The sequence below is a fragment of the Salminus brasiliensis genome, chromosome 14 (assembly GCF_030463535.1).
Source record: "Salminus brasiliensis chromosome 14, fSalBra1.hap2, whole genome shotgun sequence".
Lineage (NCBI taxonomy): Eukaryota > Metazoa > Chordata > Actinopteri > Characiformes > Bryconidae > Salminus > Salminus brasiliensis.
In genome coordinates this window covers 25,688,706-25,709,326 of record NC_132891.1, presented here as the reverse complement: position 1 = coordinate 25,709,326, position 20,621 = coordinate 25,688,706, and the positions used below count along the sequence as shown (strand labels likewise).

Below are 20,621 nucleotides of genomic sequence, written 5' to 3'. Positions count from 1 at the left end.
CCTGGTAGCAATGTATTTTTCTACCCTTATATCACATGAATACTTTTGGAGCTGACCCTTGTTATTCTGCATCTCAAGCACAGCTAGGTAAGAAGATACTAGTGCATGTTTATATCTGGTCCAAGGCTGTTTAAGCTTTCATCATCAAGTACGATGATTTTGGGTAGTTGTTTGACACCAACCACCATCTTTACATAATTTATGTATTATTATATATGTATTTTATATCATAAATATGAATAAAAGGAATGTTGCCTTTGTGCTTTTTAGTGTACAATTTTAGAGTAGAATCGGCACCCTGCTGCCTCCTACTGGTCTCTCATATATATATATATATATATTATTAGTAGTATTTTAATTTACACAAGGACACACTTTAAAAAAAAAAAATTCTAACCATCTAGAATAACAGCATCCAATATTTTGAATATCAGAAACACTACCAGATCATTCTGAGGTCAGAATACAAAACAGAATACAATGCTATGATTGAACAAAACAAAATAAAAACAAAAACAAAAAAAAACAGCCTTGAAAGGTCAGGGATACAGTGTCCAATTTTATTCACATATTTCTGTTACAAATATTCCCATGGTCAGGAGCAAGGCATCTTTTTTGTTGATAAAATGAACCAAATACACAGTTGTAGTAAACCAATTTAAAAACCTAAGGTGAGACGTTGGGGAGCGGGATAGAAGCTTTTTGATCAGACGAAGCCGAGGTTTAAGAATCAGAAGAGGAGTCTTTGACGTCTGTGCTCTCGGTTGCCTCGCTCACTTCACTCATTTCTTTGCTCTCTCCACCACTGTCTCCATCACCCTCCTTCTCTCCATCCTGCACAGTCAGCTTCTCCACCAGCCCTGTGACTGCAGTCACCTGTGATGGAGGTGCTTCAGAGCCCCACAGACGCACACCTGGCTTCTGCAACTACACATCAGAGCCAATTAGGGTTGATTAAAATGTATTTTTGGGGGGGGGAATGTTTAATGTATATTTTATTTTACATATATAAAGCTGCAGGGTATAATTTAGGATTAGCAGCTTAAGGTGCACAACTGCATTTTAACACTCTGAATTGCACTAAATAGTTAAATAGTTTCATTGAAAGTTTTTTAGGTAGTACCATACATTCAAGTCATGAAATTGTCTTGTAAACATATACAATGTGTGCGAGTGGGTGTGATTGAGGGGTGCAAACAACCAAAAAAAATTAAGTAAGATTTAAATGGCGAGGGAGGGGGGGGGAGAGAGAGAGAGAGAGAGAGAGAGAGAGAGAGATGTGTACCTCATCCGCCATCTGTGTGAGGTTCCTCTTCATGGCATATGCATCCTCTCCATCTGCATAGTATTTGGGCTCTACTTCACTTATCCTAAGTTAGAATGTACAGAAGTAAGTTAATATAATACAAATGATGCTATAAACTACATAACGTTACAAACTCTTATTGATAAATATCATATTATCAAACAAACATGAAATTAAAAATGTGCTTATGGGACACAAACACAGATACTCACTGAAATTTGAGTGTGTTGGAGTACAAGTGCAGGGCTGCTCGATTGCTGAAAAACAACAAGGTAATAATATGTGACCAAAGTGTGTCAGAGGTCATTCACTATGTTCACACAAAATACAAGAGAGAGCACGAGCTGCAGCTGTACCTTTTCCTAACATGTAGGGAGACATATTTGGCATTGAAGTTCTCGATCATGGCTCGACTGGCTTGGTCCATTAATTTCTGAGCCAGGCCAAGACGTCTGTGAGATCGTTTAACCGCCTATATAAAACACAGACAGTTTTATTCACAGCATCCATTCACCTAACTACCAACTGAAGAGGTTGAGACAAACACAGGCTCCCATTACTCACTAGAGATGTAATATGGCCATGAGGTACATCATCAGGATCCTCCTCCCTGTAAAAAATGAAAGAACGATCATTAGAAAACAAGCGACAACATTTTGACTGAAATTTCTGCCACCTGCGTTGACTCAAATCTAGGTGATAATTGTGAACTTACATTTTGGCAAGTACATATCCAACGATCTTGCCATTTTCATCTTCTGCTATGTAGGAAAGCTGTATTTTTAAAAAAATTAATAAAAAAAAAAAAAACAAGAAAAGCAACAACAATCTGAGTCATATGTAATCCTGTCAATATCAATCAAGACCACACATGTATAAAAAAAAAAAAAAGTTGTGACAAAACAGTTGAATCTCCAAAATGGCAACACAGGTTCTTCTTCCAAGTTATTTTGGACACAATATAAAGAACAACCAACAGCTACGCTAAGCAACCTCCACAGGGAGTGTGCTACATACCTGCGGCCAGGACAGACCATGGTAAAAGTAGTATTTCATCTGATAATTTTCTGGAAGACACAGCAGGTTGCAGTGCTGCATGTTCATCAGATCCTCTGGCTAAAAGCAGAGAAAAAAAAACACAAACACTAATCAGACAAAACCCAAAAACAACAAACACCCAAACCGCTGAACATGTTAATAGCACACTCTACAGGAGTAGTAGTGCAAATCTCTCGACATCACTACAGAATGGACGGGAGGACTATTTAAAGACTGGGCTGAATGCACAGCCAGAGCTGTCTCTTCATTTAAAGACAGAGCACACTTTCCACCAACAAGCTAACCCGCTAGCGTGAAGCAGTGTACACAATTAGCTTAGCTGGCTAACAGCGGCTCGTCTCTCTGCTGCTGCACGCATGCGAACCATTCGCGTTCAGGTCCTTATAAACTATTTACACACAAGACAAGAAGAAAGGGAGAAGACACTTGGGGCGGCTGGTCACAACGGTAGTGACCTGTATCTGACCAGCTGAGAGCGGTCCAGCCTGCCGGCCACACGGTAGCTAGCTAACGTGAACTAGAGTGGCTTACAGTCAGGCAGGTAGTCGTTACTCACCCGCGCATTGCGAATATTCATTTTACCGCCGTTTAGGTTTACGGTCTCGCTACGCTAAACTGTGCTACAGCCGGACTGTCGCTAATTAATCCGTTGGGAGTAAATAAGATGGTGAAAGCTAACAGCGGCTACTCTTCCTCTACCATGTTGCCCATGCTCGGAAGACACGTCACCTGCCTTTCCGCTACAAAATAAAACCTTCCCCCCCAGAGTCGAGATTCAACGATTTTTCCCCAGAGCAAACCAATTAGTTACATACATGGTGTACTACAACTATTATTATTATTATTATTATTATTATTATCGTCCATGTTTTTTATTTATTTATTATTAATTTAATTATTTTTATATTTAATGATATGTACAAGTATCATTTATTCATACAACAGGGTAGGTGTAATAATAACATTAATATTAATTATTATAATTAATATTTATTTAAAAAACTATTACTACTTGAAAATAAGAGTACAATCTAAATAATTATTCTAATTTATTATTTTATTAGTTCAATTTACATATGCTTAAAATTTCAATTCTTAGTGTCCTATGTAAAATGAAAAAAAAAGGTGAAGCCAATATAGTATATCCAAAAATTATTCTTCTCCGCCCTCCCCCCCAACATTGTAACTGGCACTCTCCTTACTGTGGTCCACACGAGCCTTCCTGTCTATGGGTGTTTGACTTCATCCTCTTCCTCCTCTTTCATCAGGAATAACTGATCATCAAAGAAGGCCTTTGTTCTTCTTTGGCTTCTGGTACAGTAGTCCTGTTCCCTTTCTGCCTGGAGATAAGCTCAGCCATATGTTCCAGGTAGCTCAACTGGTGAGCCATATGCCACTGCTTCTGGGGCAGCACGTGAGCATGCATGTCTCAAAGCCAGTAGAACTACTGCCTGTAGAGCTCCTGGTGGAAATAAGCAGCGTTGGTGATGAACTGGATCCAAATCAGAGCTTTTCCCAAAGCAAAGAGGCAGGGGTCTGAGCCAGATCCTTTTATGTTGAACAGAGTAAACCAGAACAATGTTTCATTGTATTACGAGAACTGTATTGGGGTGAAAATGCAAATTAGTGGTCCCCTAAAAAAAAACACTAGTCCACTAAAAAAAGATGTCAGTTACATTTTTTTTGCTTCTGTTTTTAAATTGTGCCTTCCATATTTCCATATGCACTGCCTCTCTCAGTGAAACAACAAACCATTCTGCAGATATGAAGGGAGAGTGGAGTCTCATTGTCTCTTCTCTGCTGTTTATCTGAGAGAACAGACTTACAGATTTAACAGTTTAACCTGCCCTTTTCTTAATATAATTTCACAAGTGCTCATTAACCTGCAAAAGCATTTGCAAATGGTTGGACTTTTTAAGAAGGACTTTAATTAAATTGTGAGAAATTTATTTGACTGACTTCTGTCACTCCAAGGATAAGTCTTGTAAGAACAGGATATGCAGCTGCATTTAGCCTTTCAGGAAAAGAAATGTTGTGCAGTTCTGAATAAATGAAAAACTTTTTCCACATTTTGTCTTACATTTCATTGCGAGTTTAAGTGCTAGACCAACACAAAGTGGCACATAATTGTGAAGTGGAACAAAAGTAATACATGGTAAAAATCAAAATCTACACACACAATCAAATAAAAATCTGAAATGTATGATGTGCAAAAGTATACAATAATTTGTTGTATTCTTTTTACTAAATACTAATTATGTAAAGCTGCTTTGTGACAACAGCTGTAAAAAGTGCTATACAAATAAATTTGACTTGACTTTGTAGAGCCACCGTTGGCTGCAAGTATTTTGGGGTATGTCTCTACCAGCTTTGTGCATCTAGAGACTGAGATTTTTAACCATTCTTCTTTGTTTAAAAAAAAAAAAAAAAAAAAAAAAAAAAACACAAAAAGGAACTTTGGCATGGCCTTTGTGGACTTTCGATATTCTTCATGGTCAGTATAATGCAGTGCAACATTTGCACATGCCCAGGTTATTAAAAGGAACAGAGAAAAGCAGACATTTGTAGGAGTCATCTTCGCTATACTTTATTGAGAAAAAATATTTATCCAAGTAGTATAAAGATCTAGTTTTTTGGAAAGCTGGCCAACAACTTACCAGCAGAAGCCAAAACAAAAACAAGGTAAAACAAAAGTGCACCACAACAGCTGTTACCTCAAACGCACTATAAATACCACATGCTTACCATATGTTCCTTATTTCAAGTGAGAGGGGGTTAATTAAAAGACAGCATTCACTTCACTCATTATTACCTTCTTTTTTAAGCTTTCACAGAAAATAGTATTTATGTTAAAGAAAAGGCTACAAGATGTCTATGTGCATCTTACATGAAAGCTTGTGTTGATCAGACCCAGGTAAGAAAGATGGAATGGAATTGAATATCAAGGCTCACAATGAGGAATGGCAAAAGAATGCAAGAGACAATTCACCAACCCAAACATTAAAAGCATTAAGAGCAGAAATGGGTACAATTCCAGTCACTGTTTGTTTGTGCCAGTAAGTCAACAGTAAACCCTACACCACAAATGATCTGTATATTATTTTAAACCCTAACATTTGCCATTTCTATGCATTATTCTTCTATACTAAATTACCCAAAACGTCCAATTCAATGTTGAACATGTATTCCAATCAGAATCAATATCTTCACCACAGCCACCACACACACACAAATGTCCTACTTGTAGATTGCAAAGATATCCTCTAAAAAGCCTCTATTGACAGTTAAAACTTGTTTTGAGAAGACTTTAGTGTCCATGGGGAAACTGACCAGGCTGTAGTCTTCCTGCAAAAACTTGCCTTTCCTTGTTATTCTCTAATTATGAAAATGTGACCAGCAGCAAAATATATATATATAAAAAAAACCCATGTAAGGTTTTAGAAAGAGAAAAGCATGGTGTTCTTTAAGACATGTTAGTGATCTTAGAGTCATCACAACTCGCTATAGCCATAAGTGGCTTTATAGACCAGAAGAGTCTTTGGGAATGAAATGTAAACAGTGAAATAATGAGAGCTGAGAACAGCAACTGTAAAATAGGAAGATTAGTCCACACAGGCATACAGTGAGGCAGACACATTCCTGCTAACAGAGGTACAATATTTTTGATGGGTACTAATGCAAAAAGGCTACAAATAACAGAAAAGCCACCAATAGCTGTCCTCATTAGATCAGATCCCATCGACAAAAAACTCCATCAGAACTTCAAGAAAAGCAGTTAACATTACCATAACAAAGCAAAAAAGGCCACATACCATCCCAGCGCTCATTCCTTACATAAAGGACAGCTGTGGCAAACGTAGCCTGTGTAGATCCTTTAGGGACAGTAGGGTCATCTAGGTAGCCCAGCTTAGCTTCTCCCTCTCCCTCTGGGTCTCCTACATACTGCCCCAAAACCACATCTGAGAGAGTAACTGGGGCAATGCACTTCAACACCTTCACCTGCAGGGGGCGACAAAGTAATTATGAGACTGGAGAGACAGGGAGGAGTTTAAGCGCATTTGCCTATGGTGCGCTAATGGATGTCATTTATTCTATTGAGGGCAGACAATTGATTACCAATGAAAACCAAATTTGTTTTAAGAAGGTGCCATCCAAATTTATAGGTTAAATAGAGACACACACACACACACACACACACACACACACACACACACACACACACACACACACACACAATAATTTTCATCTAATAAGATCTAATGTTTCCTTCATCCTATAGGAAAAAATGCACTGAACGCAATCACCACTGCTTGAATCAAGGCCATAAATCAAGTCATTTGAATTGAATCAGGGTCATCCACAGCCAAACTTTAAGGGGTTTCTATGGTTACAACAAACCCTTCAGAAGTCTGTGTAGTCCCTGGGGACTAGTTTAGCAGGGCTAGGCTAAACTGAATTTCCTGGCAGGCTACATACCTTCTCGTCTCGTACATCATCAGAGCTGGTGGAGGCGGGTTTCTCCATGGCAACCAGACACAGCATCTGCAGCAGGTGATTCTGCATGACATCGCTAAACATGAGTGAGAAGAGGGCAGAGGAGTGGAATTAAATATCAAATCTACAAACCAAGCCATTAAAGGAATTAATTATTAATATACAACTGGGTACTGAGAGATCAGTGTTGCTCCAAGTAGGTCCACTGTTTAAAAAATAAATATGGTACAAGAATGATTTTCTAATTAACTTGACATGAGAGTGTGTGTGACTTTTAGTTTTTGTGTGACTTTTAGTTTTTATCCCCCCACAGGCCATTTGACCATTATGCCATTGTCCACTTTAAATCTGACACTTTGCATGTTATGGCACATGCATGTTCATGCTAGGTATGGTAAAATAACAGAATTAGAGCATCTAAGTTTTTTGAGTTCATAAAATAAATAAAATAAATATTGTTTGACGTTGACAAAATACAGATCTGTTCGATCAGACTAATCCTAATTTTCTTACCGGATAATGCCAAAGTCATCAAAGTATCCCCCTCTTCCCTGGGTTCCAAAAGGTTCTTTGAAGGTCAGAACCACACAGGCCACATTGTCCCTGTTCCATATGGGTCCAAATATCCTGTTTCCAAACCTTAAAAAAAACAAAAAAAACAAACAAACACTTGAAACAACTCTCATTAGACCATCACATGTATTGGACAAGAGCTTGCTAACCATATTGATGCAGACATTATGCAAAAACAACAACTGTGTTTGACAACTGATGAAAGGCAAAAGATGAGAAGAGGAAAGAAAAGGCCAGCCTGCAAAACAGTGCAGAGAGAGTAGGTCAATGCTTAACAAATGCTAACAACGAGGAAGAAACCAAAAAGAATTGTGGAAAGAGAATAAATAAATAAAATAAAGGAAAAAAATAAGTTTTAGGAGGCTACCTGAGGACCATAAGATTCTGCACCATCTCCTTGCCAAGATAATGGTCTATGCGGTAGATCTGGTCCTCAGTAAAGAGCGAGGAGAGGTGATTGGACAGCTCCTCTGAGCTCTGCAAGTCACGTCCAAACGGTTTCTCTACAATCACCCTGTTCCATCCTCTGCAAATCAATCAAGGACATCTCATTCTTAAAACAGCACAATTTACACAGTTTTACATTGATTGTACCAGCTGAATATTCATAAATAAAAAAAAAAAAGACGACAACGTAAGTCCATTTGAAATTACTGAAATGTGACCGAAAGTGAGGATTTAAGCATGTAGCTTTGACAGCTAGCTTTAATACTAAAGATGCAAACGTCTTGGTTGATCAGCCACATTTGAGTAAAGGACAAACCCTTAAACTGTGCAAGTCAGCTGAAATCTCACTGCTCCTCACTTGTTGCTCATACAATGATGTCGGATGTTCTTAGCAACATCATGGTAAACGGTGGGTGGAAGGGCCAGGTAGAAGAGGCGGTTGGCGTCAGCTCCACCAGGCAGTGAAAGTAGATGAGAATGCAGCTTGGAGAACGCAGCCTCATCACCATACTTCCCGCTTATATAGGAATTGCGTCCAAAGAAGGCTGAAAAACGGTCTGCTTCCGTGTCTGCCACCTGAGGATGAGAACTGTCAATTTCAGAACACGGAAAATGTACACACAGACACAAACTTCACATGAGAGATAACTTGCCTTCATGTGGGGCAAGCAAGCCGTACGAATGGCATCCACAGTCAGGTCAGAACGTGCAAAGCCAACAAAGAACGTCTGTTCAGGGAGCAGACCATCCCTGAACAACCACCTGCGAGTGGGAGAGTATATATATATTTCACAGAACATCCAGTTTTTCTGTAATACTGACTGTTGCTTACAGCAATTCATTTGCGTGATGTGCAATATTCTAACTGCACGTTTCCCCAAGAACTATGAACCAATCCCAAATACTTGTGGAGCAAATGGCAATAAAAACATCCTGATTAATTTTATACTACATAATAAAAAAGTCTCCTTACCACAGAGTAGGATAGATCTTCTTTTTTGCCAGATCTCCCTAAAAATGAAAAAGGAAATGCATAAATAAGGGCTATGACGAAATCAAAAGCTGAATCCACAACATTATTCTTTCAACAGAGAACTTCCATTCAGACGGCTATGTAGTTCAGACCTAGACTCAATCCCTGTTCTGGCCAACGTTCCTAAACGCAACACATGCAAGGATGGATAAAACTAAATCAGATTTCTCCTGCCAGTCAGGTGCTTATCTACAAGCATTCTAGATTTATCCAGGCGACAATGCGCTAACCAGCCATCACACTTAATTATGTGCTACTGATATTTATTACTGATAATTACTGACTTGACATGGCTGTAAAAACAAACAATTATTTCAAACACTGATGTTTGAGAGATGGAGCCAATCCTATCCACAAAGATCCAGATGTTTAAATAATTTGTCTCAGTCAGGACTGGTGACCTCAGTCTTAAAAGTGACCCATCAAGCTATGTCATATCCTACATTTGTCTTAAATTTAATAAATTTTCCTTGAGGTGCACTTAACACTTGCACGGCTTGTGGATACACGATCAACTAGCCCTTTTTGGACTTGCCTACCATGTATTGAGCCTTGCTCAAAAAGCACTCTGAGCTTTTTTTTTTTTCCTCCCCAATATATGGAATGGGGAGTTTTCCCATGATAGGGGCCCTTTAACATCTAAAAAAACCTGTGCCTACATAAGTGGCCAGGACAGCTAAACGCTTGATGGATCTCAAAGTTTCCCAGATAAACTTGCACAAGTTATTGAACCAACATCTTTTTTCACTTAGTAAATAATACGTCCCAAAACCACAGTTACTGAACAGCTGCAATCTCATGGCAAAGTCCGCACAGATGAGGCAACAGATGGAAATCAAAAAAAAGAAAAATGCTTTTATTGGGTCAGCCATTACAACGCATGATATAGATTAAGACTATAAGGCATGAAAAGATGTCAAGGATGTCAGTAATTACAAAGGAACCTGCAGACATGCACCATGTGCCATGCATAATTCTGGTGCAGACAAATTATAAACACATACAGCTCAGTAAGACCAGTTTACACCAAAGGTAAATAAAAGTAATCCTTTACAGAAAAGTATCAGTAGGCTAAAAGGCAGCCACATATAACTGCGAAGAGAAAAAAAAAATTCTCTGGCATCCAAGTGCTTTGTGTTTATGGGCGAGGCATATCTTTAGTTTTCTTAACAGATACTCCAGTCAAATAATCAATTAGTCACAGCTCGTATAATCAAAAGGCTCAGTGCTTGGTAAGCATGACTTTACACAATTGCTCATACTGTTAGCCCCAAGTGTTTAACCTAGTGTTTTTGCTTTTCCAAATGTAAGAGAAAAAAAATATATATGTATATAATATGTACATAGAGAGAGACTCGGTTTAACCTTGTAGTGCAATTTCACAGAGTGCTCAATACAAATTACAGCAAAAGAATTACAGTTGTTTTTCCCTCTGCTGCACTGCTACAAAGCTACAACAGGGTGATCCAGTTAGGAATGGGGGGGGGTAGTTCGGTTTATATTCTTAAGACAAAATAAGCAGGTAAGAAAAATAGGAAGAATTCAACAAAAAGCAGAAATCAGTTCCAAGTACAGTGAAGTCCAAATCAGTTACAGGGTTGTTCCAATAAACAAACAGAGACTAAAGAATAGTTACGCATAACCACACAGCCCTTTCATAACAGTTGGCCAACTGGTGGCCTGCTGTAATCACATCTGACTGATCGGTATTCAAAGCCATGAAATGAACCCACCAGTGGACTAATTTACTGTATTTCTCAACCCCGGTGCTGTCTTCATGAAGCATATTTCCTCATTCAAGAAGTCGTCTTTCCTTTCCTCAATTTCAAAACTACACCTTTACTTCTTCCTCAGAGACACAGCACAAAGAAGCACAAAGAAGCCCAAAGGGGGGGGGGGGGGGGGTAGTTCGGTTTATATTCTTAAGACAAAATAAGCAGGTAAGAAAAATAGGAAGAATTCAACAAAAAGCAGAAATCAGTTCCAAGTACAGTGAAGTCCAAATCAGTTACAGGGTTGTTCCAATAAACAAACAGAGACTAAAGAATAGACTTGATGCAACTGTTGCTTAATTCATTTCTACATGTCTCAGTACAGTGCCAAAGCTAAGGCCACGAGTGCTACAGTTACCTAGCCATGACCTCCCTCCCTCCCTCCCTCGCTAACTCCAGCCTGCTGAAAGAAAAGTGCTGACTAGGAATGATGCCGCACAAGCTGGCTTACTCGCACCACTCCTGTTTTAAGGGAGCAAAAAAAGCAAAAGAGGGAGGCCAGTATTTGAGAAGCATATCTGCCACACTCATACACCCTTATCTCCTGCTGCTACCTGGTTTTACAGTTTTACAGGCAAGGAGGGAAACTGATTGGTTTGTTTACTGAAATGCAAAAAAACAAACAAACAACCAACCTGGTCTGCTTTAGGATTTTACAGTTAGTTAGTTACAGTTACAGTTACAAATAAGGCCAAACAGCAGTCAGTGCTACACCAGAACACTCAGCATTGTTTTTGTACTATACTCTCAGCAAAAAGAGCTCTATATAGTCCTGAACAAGAGTTCGTTTGACTCATAACAGTGGATTCCTTTTTGGTCCATTGTAGAACTCTTCTTAACTTACAGTACCACTGCTTGTGCTAAAAAAAAATACACGCCTGTAGTCGGTCTGCTCTAGTCCGAATCAGTTAGCAAGTTTGTAAAGCTTGTTTTCACACAGGGAAAAATACAAGCCCAACCAAACGAGTCACACCAAACCACTTGAGAACTTTTCTCCACTTGGACTTGGTCAGACCTGTCTGGGGCAGAGGCAAGAAAGCAAACACATGGAAAAAGTCCTGCATTCTAGACAGACATTTTGGGCAATAGATAATGCGCTCAAACCTGGGGAGTACACCTGATTGTCTGGTTTGCTTGTGGTGAGAACGTGATCTGACAGAGATGGTGTCTGAGTGGTCGTTTCGGTCCTCATCAGATTGTTAGAACTGTATTCACACCTACCCAAATGGATCGCACCAGGGGGGAAATAACAAATACAAGTCGGATTTAACCAGATTTTAAAATGTGTGGGTGTAAAAACTGCCTTAGACTGCAGTCTTGATTGTGATGTTTTTTTGTCTAGTGGACTCTACAATCCTCTTCTAGTAGTTAGTTCCCAGTTTCAAACCTACTTCCTGTTACGCATAACCACACAGCCCTTTCATAACAGTTGGCCAACTGGTGGCCTGCTGTAATCACATCTGACTGATCGGTATTCAAAGCCATGAAATGAACCCACCAGTGGACTAATTTACTGTATTTCTCAACCCCGGTGCTGTCTTCATGAAGCATATTTCCTCATTCAAGAAGTCGTCTTTCCTTTCCTCAATTTCAAAACTACACCTTTACTTCCTCCTCAGAGACACAGCACGAAGAAGCCCAAAGGGGGAAGAGGTATAGGAGAAAAAAGTCCTGGTCATGTTACGGTCAAGTTAAAGGGTGCTACTTCCAAGAAGCGCAGGTTCCAGGATAAGCACCTGTTGGGTCATGCTCAGATGATACTCTAAACCAGTGTCTAGGGATTTTAAGTTGGAAAAGCAAGTGATGAAGATTAAATCTCTTTGGGACACAACTTCCCAGCACCTTCCCATCACAAATTCCAACTCACCGAGGCCCCCATGATGATGAAGATATGCACGTCGGAATGGTGAAACTCCACATCATCATACAGCTCCTTCCGCAGCTCCCCAAACACCTCCGAGCGAGAGAGGGGGAGGGCACTCATCTTCTCTGTAAAAGACGTTTACAAAAAGGTTACGGATTCCTCCCAGATTTCCCTTTTACACCGCAGTTATGTTCCCACTCACGCCCTGCTGACATGAATCCTGAATGAATTACATGCACGGCCTCAGAATTTCCAGGAAGGTCGTTTGAAATTTCCTGAGTCATTTAATACCTGTAAACATGCCACATGAAGGCCACTTTCAGCTAAGTGGATCAAAAGCCATGATCACAGGTGCTGTGGCGTACTGTTGAGTACACCGTCATCAAGTCACTTACAGACTAAAGCCAAATTACAGACTATTTTCTATAAAAAGTAATACGCCATAAATGCATGAACTGCAGGGTTAGATACTTTACATCTGCCGAGTTTCCATAGCATGGTCTCAGTCAGCACTTGGCGGCCTGCTGTAATCACATCTGACTGATCGGTATTCAAAGCCATGAAATGAACCCACCACTGGACTAATTTACTGTATTTCTCAACCCCGGTGCTGTCTTCATGAGGCATATTTCCTCATTCAAGAAGGTAACTACATGCACAGCACTCACAGGACACTGCGGAGGAACTTCTGCATGCACTTTAAAGTATAGCAACCACCAAAGCCCACTTCCCAGAGAGAGAGAGAGAGAGAGAGAGAGAGAGAGAGAGAGAGATGCTGAGTGGCAAAGCTTGAGGTTATTAAAACAGCCTAAAGATGGCTGTAGGAACACATTTGTCAACCACCATTTAATAAAAGAAAAATAAGACCACAGCAAAGGGATGAGGTTCATTATTCTAACAGTCAGCTGTTTAGTTCCTTACCCCTGCTATCTGGTTCAAGAGACTTAAGTATCTGTCAAGGTAAAATATAGCTATTATCAACACCATCAACACACACACACACACACACACACACACAAACACAATGGTCTAAGAGTAACGGAGCATCTATCTAGCCATGTCACATACAAACACACAGGCCTACCAGGCTCCCCTCCGACTACTGTGCTGGGCTCTTCGGCGGTGGTGGTGGTGGAGGTGGAGGGGTTGGTGGTGCAGCATAAAAAGGACAGACACAACACTGTTGTAAGTCGCTACATCGAGCTCAAGCGCCCTCTGCTCAACTTCTCCACGGCGAATAACCCAACTAACCCCCTTAGCTAGCTAAGACTCCAGAAGTCAACGTTACTCCCACGTTATTAGCCAGCAGGAGCCTCAGTGAAAGCCTGGATTTAAAGGAGCTACAGCCGACCATACATACTGCATCTAACTCCGCACATCTCCACTGATTAACGCACACTCGTTCACGGTCGCTGTTGAAGGGTTTAGTCATCACGGTATGTGGAGACTGAACGCCTGAGGCTGGCTAACCGGACACCAGCTTCACGTTGCAGAAGTTGGGAGCGTTGAACGTGAACTTAAAAAAAACAAATGAAGGCGATGTAATAGCGGTGTTCTGCACAGGGGCTTAAAACACACACACACACACACACACACACAGAGCACCAAAACGAGCTTACTCACATCTATAGGTTCACTGCTAAACACAGCGGAAGGGGGAAGTTGGCACGGCGGAGTGATGAGAGGTGAAGGCTGTGGAAGTAAGCGCTCGCTAGCTGGACATTTGTTTGAAAGCGCTTCCTCGTTCCCCATTAACGTGACTCTGCGGAATTGTGCGATATTATTGGTTTAGACAGAAACTCACCAGCGCTCGCTCCACTTCCCATCCCTGTTCTGCTCGGTGACGTCATGCATGCAAGGCTCTTACAGAGAGTGGGTCTGGGCGGGGCTAAGGATAAACAGGAGGTGCCGTGCGCCAATCAGAGACCTGACTCTACAAGATCAAGATCAACATGGCAAAGCTGACAACGCAAACCCAGACGTTCCCAAACGTCGCACTGCCGGTTACAGGAGGTGCTGTAGTTCGCAGCGTTACTTTAGGAGGTCCTAATACGGCTGTTTTTTTTTTTTCGGGTAATTACAGATTCTAACAACCCCAGGACTCAAAAGGTGCGCCTACTGGTGCACGTGAACGTCCAGAACACGTCCCTCAAATCCCCACTAAGCAGACCAGCACTCTAGTGTGTAGGCTTACGTGAATTGACCTGGTGCTTAAAAAAAACAAACAAAGAAAGTCTGAGAATTGCACAAAATACCTTTATCTTCGAAATACAAGACAGTCAGTACACAGGTGAGCAAAACTAGCACTTCAGCCCATCATACAAAGCCTCACCTTTTTCAAATGTTCTGCACTTAGGCAGTAGAATAGGAATATGGAGTGAGCAAGAGCCGAAACTGCTGCAACAGCAACCATGCAAATAGGAAAGAAAGGGAAAGAAAGGGAAAGGGGGGGGGGCTGGCTAACAAAATCCTATATTGTGAAATCTCATCTACTGAACTCAGAACCTGACTCATCCCGATTAACTGAAAGTCCAGTGTTGGTATTTGTCAGCAGGGTTGCAGGTTTCCATGATAGCTTTACCCCCCTCTACTGTTAGACACTTCTTAAAGACTTCACACTCCAGAAGATAGCACTGTAAAACAGGAGAACATGTAAACAGGTTAGACATAATGCAGAAAAAGAGAAAAGAAAAATCAAACAAAGAACTTTTTTTGAAAGTATTTGGACCTGTTGAGACAGCAGTTTTAAGCTCCACTGCTGCTGCGGGGCTGGGACAGTGCTGCCACCTTTATAATTGCACAGCTCGATGCGGACAGGCTCGGGTGCAATCGTCGCATGCAGACACAGCTGCAGGGCAGTGTTGTGACGCAGCTCCTGATGACTTGTATATTCAAAATGCTGTGTAATCAAAAGAGCACACTTTAGAGTATGTTTAACAGGCTGTGTAATGACTATTTATTAGGAAAAATGCAACCCCTGTCTTCTGCAGGTATGCAACTTTACTCTACTGTACTCTTAGTCTGGGTAATGCTTTTATAGACCACATCAGTGCACTAAAGATTTCACAGCTTTCATTCTGAATGCAGGGGGGGGGGGGGGGGGGGGGGGGGGGTTTCTATCAGCTGCTGCTGTGGAATCCCCAAGTGCTCCCAGGCCAGCCAGGAGATATTATCCCTCTAGCAGTTCCTGGGTCTTTCTCTGGCTCTCTTCCCAGTGGGTCATGCCCAGTACACTTCCAATGGGAGGCAACCAGGGGGCATCCTTATCAGATGCTCAAACCACTGCAGAGTTAGCCAGGCACCCACACTTCCTTATCATAGGCGAGGGTGGAGACGTAGATCAACTGGTAAATCAAGAGGGTGAGCCAATCCCAAGTGGAGGAGTTTAAGTATCTCAGTGTCTTGTTATGAGTGATGGGAAGAGAGATTGCAGGATGACAGGATTATGGTCCCTGCACCAGACTTCAGTGGTGAAGAGAGCTGAACCATAAGGCAAGTATAAGTTCTTGACTGACAAATATGAACCCTTAAAATCACTATAACAGTATCAACACCTGAACACCCAAGATGACTGAAGTACACAGTTGTTATATATTCAGATCAACACAGAAGAAGGTGACATGACAGTACCTGATTACCACCCATGTTGTGGCACAAGTATAAAATCACAGCCTTCCTCATTGGCTTCTTCTCACCAATATCAAGGCAAGTGTTGGAGCCAATGTTCTTCAGCTACAAACAATGACATGAGATATGAAGAGTGACAAATAATAGCAACATACTGTCTAATGTAAATCACTGTTGGTGTTCAGTTTGGCAAATTCAAGGGACAAGTAGAATTTTAACAGTGCATACCATAGATTTTAAAACAATTGTCAGCAAGTGAAGGTCTGTGAAGCCCAGAACAAACCAAGCTGAAATTCAACCTCAGCAACCTGAAGCAGGGTGCAGCATAAACAACGTAAGTTTGAGCATTACCGAACCAAACAGTGCAGGGGCAAGTTCTGGCACAAAAGCCTCTGGGTAAACATTCTCCAGGTACCAAGAGAAATTTTTACACTGCAGCCTCTCCTTGAGTTCCAGGCGTTCGGAGAGGTCACCATAAGAATTCTGCAGTGCTCCAGGCAAAGAGGAAAAGAGTGACCAGGAGGTCTGTCTATTAGACAGTTATGACATTTAGAACATTTAAACCCACATTTAATTTAAAAGGAATTCCTACATTCTGTCATTTTATAACAAGTTCTTCTGGGGTCCATACATCCTCTGACTAAGGACAAATACATTCATACACATACATTCTACAGAGACGTGCAGTGCAGCAGACCTTCATGATCTATTATATCAACTCTCACATTTTGTGCTATAGCAGCAGCCTTCTTGTTCCGGCGGTAGAACACGTTCTTGTAGTCATCCATCCAGACCTCTGCTACTCGCACCTGGTTGCGCACGATCACTTCCATGCCCTTGGGGAAGGTGTGGGGAGTCCTGCTGCGGAAAATGTGGCCCACCACAGAGCAGGGGACAATCTCAAGCTGACCCCCACACATCCACACCTGAAGATGCGAGAGAGAGACACAGGTACAGCCCACTATAGTATGTTTAACTGCAAATATGATTGCAATGAATGACACTATATTGCAATATGCAATTAACTATAATTATAATGTATAAAAAACACATTATAAATGTATAAAATCAGTCTAAACATTGGCACAATCTTAAGGTTGATAAAGTAATAAATAATAATAATAATTTAAAAATCACCCTGAAAGACATTTCAATGTTTTCTCCACCCCAAATTTCCATCTGGTCATCATAGCTTCCAATGTGCTCAAAGAAGTTCTTGTAGATGGAGAACAGGCCACCAGCAAAAGCTGGGGTCCTGAAACACAACAACCAACAAAAGCTTACTGGAGTATGAATTACCATTTATTTAAAAGTTGCATCAAGTAATCATAGCCATTATTGACTGACTACCTTGTAATTGAACTCACTGGGCATTTTATCCACCATACCAGTGCATATTTTAGACAGTGTTGGAGGGGAACACTGTAAACAACATGGCTAAAAAGAGTAATGCATTGCAGATTCATTTTCATTCATTTTCTCATTATGGTGACTCACTTCATTACAATTTCAGCACTTGCATTATACTTTTGAGACCAATATTACTTATTATTGCACAGTGCAATGCAGAAGGAGAGTGTGCAACAACTGCCCTCACAGGCATACAGCTTCCACTGTTGTAAACTGACAAAAAAAAAAAGAAAATAAAAGAATCCTAACCCAAGTTTGAACAAGCACAGCAAAAACTGGCTACGAGCTGGGAGAGCAATATGCTGGTAAAGTAACGAGTAGTAAGAGCACTTAAAAAAAAAAAAAAAAAAAAAAAGAGAAATAATGACCATATTTTTAAATTGGAATATTATTATTGAGCGATTACCAACACATGTTTTCAATTACAAACTGTTGTCACCTACCATCTAGCCCATCCAGCAACAAACAGGGACCACCATTCGACCATGACTCATTAGATAGTCGTCCTTTTACAGCACAGCAATGACATGAACACGATACACTCAGTGAACACCTTATTAAGACATACTCAAATCGTGTAATGCACAAAATCAGGCAGATATAGGCCAGCTGCTTCTAAATATGTTCACTTCAACAATCAAAATGAGAAAATGCTTTTGCAGCGATTTGGAGTGTGGCATGATTTTTGGTGCCAGACAGGCTGATATGAGAGTTTCTAAAACTGCGGGGATCTCCTGGTCTTCTGCTGGATCTTCTTTTTTAGCACAACAGTCACTAGAGTTTATAATAAATAAACAAAAACAACTAGTATGTGGCACTTATGCAGACAAAAACACTACGGTCAATGGAGAACGTCCAAACTAGTTAAAGCTGACTGAAAGACTATGGTAACGCCAAGCCTTTTAAGCCATACAGCATTTAAAACTGTGCCCGATACACAGCACCAATTACCATGCCACCATGTTGTGCTGAGCATGGTCCACTATGGTTACATGGTCACAAATAATATCTGGTCAGTGATGGTCTTATGGTGGTCCCTTTCCCTTCATAACAAAATCGACCAAGTGCCTATATGGTTTGTTTACCTGATAAAGTGATCAATTAGTGTAGATACAAACTGGCAACCTGGGCAAAGCATGTTTAAACCAACAGAACAGTTAAGCATCCTCACTTCACAGGATAAGTCTCATCCTTCCGTTTTAATCGCTCGGGTTCAGGGATGTTTTCCCAGCCAAAGCTCAGTCCCCAGTCAAAGTTACCACGGCTTCTGGCGGGCGAGTTGGGAAGCGGCTTGGTAAATTTCAGCGTATTTGAATCGATGATGGCAATTTCAGGACTAACAACAGCCGTGGGTTGCTCTCGTAGCTGAGCTAAAAGAGGCTCCAACCAGCCATTAAAACATTCACCTGAGGACAAATTAAAATTGTTTTGGAGAGGGGAGAAAAATCACAATGTCAAATCAACACAATCCATTGTTTTGAATATCATGAACCAAAAGTATCCAGCGCACATTACTACAGCACTCCAGCTCAGTACAATTTGGTCGTTAATTACCCTTTTTAAAATGGGTGTTTTTGTATAAGAGCTGGGCACTGCTTTTATAGACCACCGTTTTCCAAACCTCCTCCTGGGAACCCAGAGCTCTTTATTTTTTTAAGTGTCCATGTTATCTGACACACCCAATTCAGTTAATTATGCATTCTACTAATCTACTAGGTTTTGCTAGAAAAAGATGGCCATTAAAAGTGTCATGCTGTGGGTCTCCAGTATTGGGAAAATGGTTATAGACACTCTTAATCTCTCCTAAACCATAACCAACTCACAGTGAGAGTCCAAGAATGTCAGCACTTCTCCCTTAGCCTCTCGTGCTCCCAGCAGCCGAGCAGGAACCAGACCTTTCCTTTCCTTCTGCCGCAGAACACGCACAATCTTCAGAGTCTGCACGTGCAACTCCAGTGGAGATTTCAGATGATCTGTGGAGAAAAACCAACAGGGACATACAGGAAAGGTATATGTGAATTTCATGTTTTCCTAAAGATTCAACAGTCACTTTCTTACCTTGGGTACTGGCATCGTCCACCAGGATGATCTCTCGGAGCAGGATGGCAGGGGACGTGTGCAGGACACTGTAGACGGTACGGAGGAGAGTGGACCATGCTTCATTGTGAAACACGATGATTACACTGGTGTCCGGCAAGCGTGGGCAGCGGCGAAACTTCTGGTCGACACATCTTGTGAAAGACAAGCCATACGAAAGCATGCTCTGCTGCTTCTGCTTTACAACCTTCCATACAATACCATCAATATGCAGACCCCCATATCTAATACTCACTCGGGATGGCGGGTGTCGTTGCCAAGGCTACGATGCACAGAGATGCGATCACTAGCAAACTGGTTGAAAAAGTTCCTAGACAAACCCTCTTCCTTCTCTGCAATCTCAGGCAGACTCATCTTGTCCGGAATAAATTCATGACCGTCGGCCCCAGGACCCTTCAGGTCCTCCAGTGGTCTCGCAAGACGAGGCTTAAACTCATCAGGGCTGTAGAATCCAGACAGGCAACTTTGATCTGCAGATATTGACGAGACCTCCGGCAACTGTGGAAAGGGGGCACCAATCTGAAACCGCAGATGGTCAGCTGTGCTAGGAACTGTACTAGCCTCTCTTCGTTTAAGAGACAGGCCATGTGAGCTTTGGTCAGACGATGTCCAGCTCCCCATGTTCTTCTGCAGTGCTATTAACAGACTGAGGAAAAGTAGTAAAACTAACAGGACAAGCTTGACCAGCAGTGGGAGGCGACGTAAATGCCTGCGCATTCTATAGAGAAAAAGAAACCCAAAGGTTACAGGTTGGGAATCAAGTGAATGAAGACTAGCATGCATCAGTGTTTTCCAGCCTTGTCCTGCTGCGGGTCCGTCACTTTACAGCATGTTTCACATACACCTGGCTAAACTTACCAATATTACTACAGTACTAGAGTGGAACATACGCTGGACACAACGAGGAGGGGATTTTGAGGCTAGGCTCATTAACAGCGG

At 41.3% G+C, this 20,621-nt stretch overlaps 3 protein-coding genes across 8 annotated transcripts; all 3 read right to left on the bottom strand.

The window, feature by feature from the left end:
- Positions 1-539: 539 nt before the first annotated feature.
- Positions 540-3,165, bottom strand: naa10 (N-alpha-acetyltransferase 10, NatA catalytic subuni). Of its 2 annotated transcripts, none has more exons than XM_072696752.1 (8): positions 2,922-3,165; positions 2,324-2,422; positions 2,022-2,080; positions 1,871-1,916; positions 1,663-1,778; positions 1,519-1,563; positions 1,286-1,370; positions 540-921 (listed from the first exon to the last, which is right to left on the bottom strand). In XM_072696752.1, exons 1-8 carry the CDS (start codon positions 2,940-2,942, stop codon positions 724-726), a joined length of 669 nt encoding a protein of 222 aa, XP_072552853.1. In that variant the 5' UTR covers positions 2,943-3,165; the 3' UTR covers positions 540-723. The 2 variants fall into 2 exon arrangements, with proteins under 2 accessions (XP_072552853.1, XP_072552852.1); XM_072696751.1 differs by having other exon boundaries at positions 540-927; positions 2,922-3,157.
- A 1,771-nt stretch (positions 3,166-4,936) lies between these two features.
- g6pd (glucose-6-phosphate dehydrogenase) lies at positions 4,937-14,381 on the bottom strand. 5 transcript variants are annotated; one of them, XM_072697122.1, is made up of 10 exons: positions 14,353-14,380; positions 13,633-13,662; positions 12,552-12,673; positions 8,853-8,890; positions 8,533-8,641; positions 8,238-8,455; positions 7,800-7,958; positions 7,373-7,498; positions 6,842-6,935; positions 4,937-6,364 (listed from the first exon to the last, which is right to left on the bottom strand). In XM_072697122.1, exons 1-10 carry the CDS (start codon positions 14,372-14,374, stop codon positions 6,128-6,130), a joined length of 1,155 nt encoding a protein of 384 aa, XP_072553223.1. In that variant the 5' UTR covers positions 14,375-14,380; the 3' UTR covers positions 4,937-6,127. The 5 variants fall into 5 exon arrangements, with proteins under 5 accessions (XP_072553223.1, XP_072553226.1, XP_072553224.1 ...); XM_072697125.1 differs by lacking the exon at positions 14,353-14,380 and adding an exon at positions 14,172-14,346; XM_072697123.1 differs by lacking the exon at positions 13,633-13,662 and having other exon boundaries at positions 14,353-14,381.
- Positions 14,382-15,067: 686 nt separating this feature from the next.
- On the bottom strand, positions 15,068-20,399 carry LOC140577051 (polypeptide N-acetylgalactosaminyltransferase 6-like). The gene is made up of 10 exons (XM_072696829.1): positions 19,918-20,399; positions 19,644-19,816; positions 19,409-19,558; positions 18,757-18,991; positions 17,313-17,430; positions 16,901-17,101; positions 16,527-16,658; positions 16,179-16,280; positions 15,277-15,447; positions 15,068-15,181 (listed from the first exon to the last, which is right to left on the bottom strand). The coding sequence occupies exons 1-10, from the start codon at positions 20,397-20,399 to the stop codon at positions 15,068-15,070; spliced, it is 1,878 nt and encodes a 625-aa protein (XP_072552930.1).
- Between the last annotated feature and the right edge of the window lie 222 nt (positions 20,400-20,621).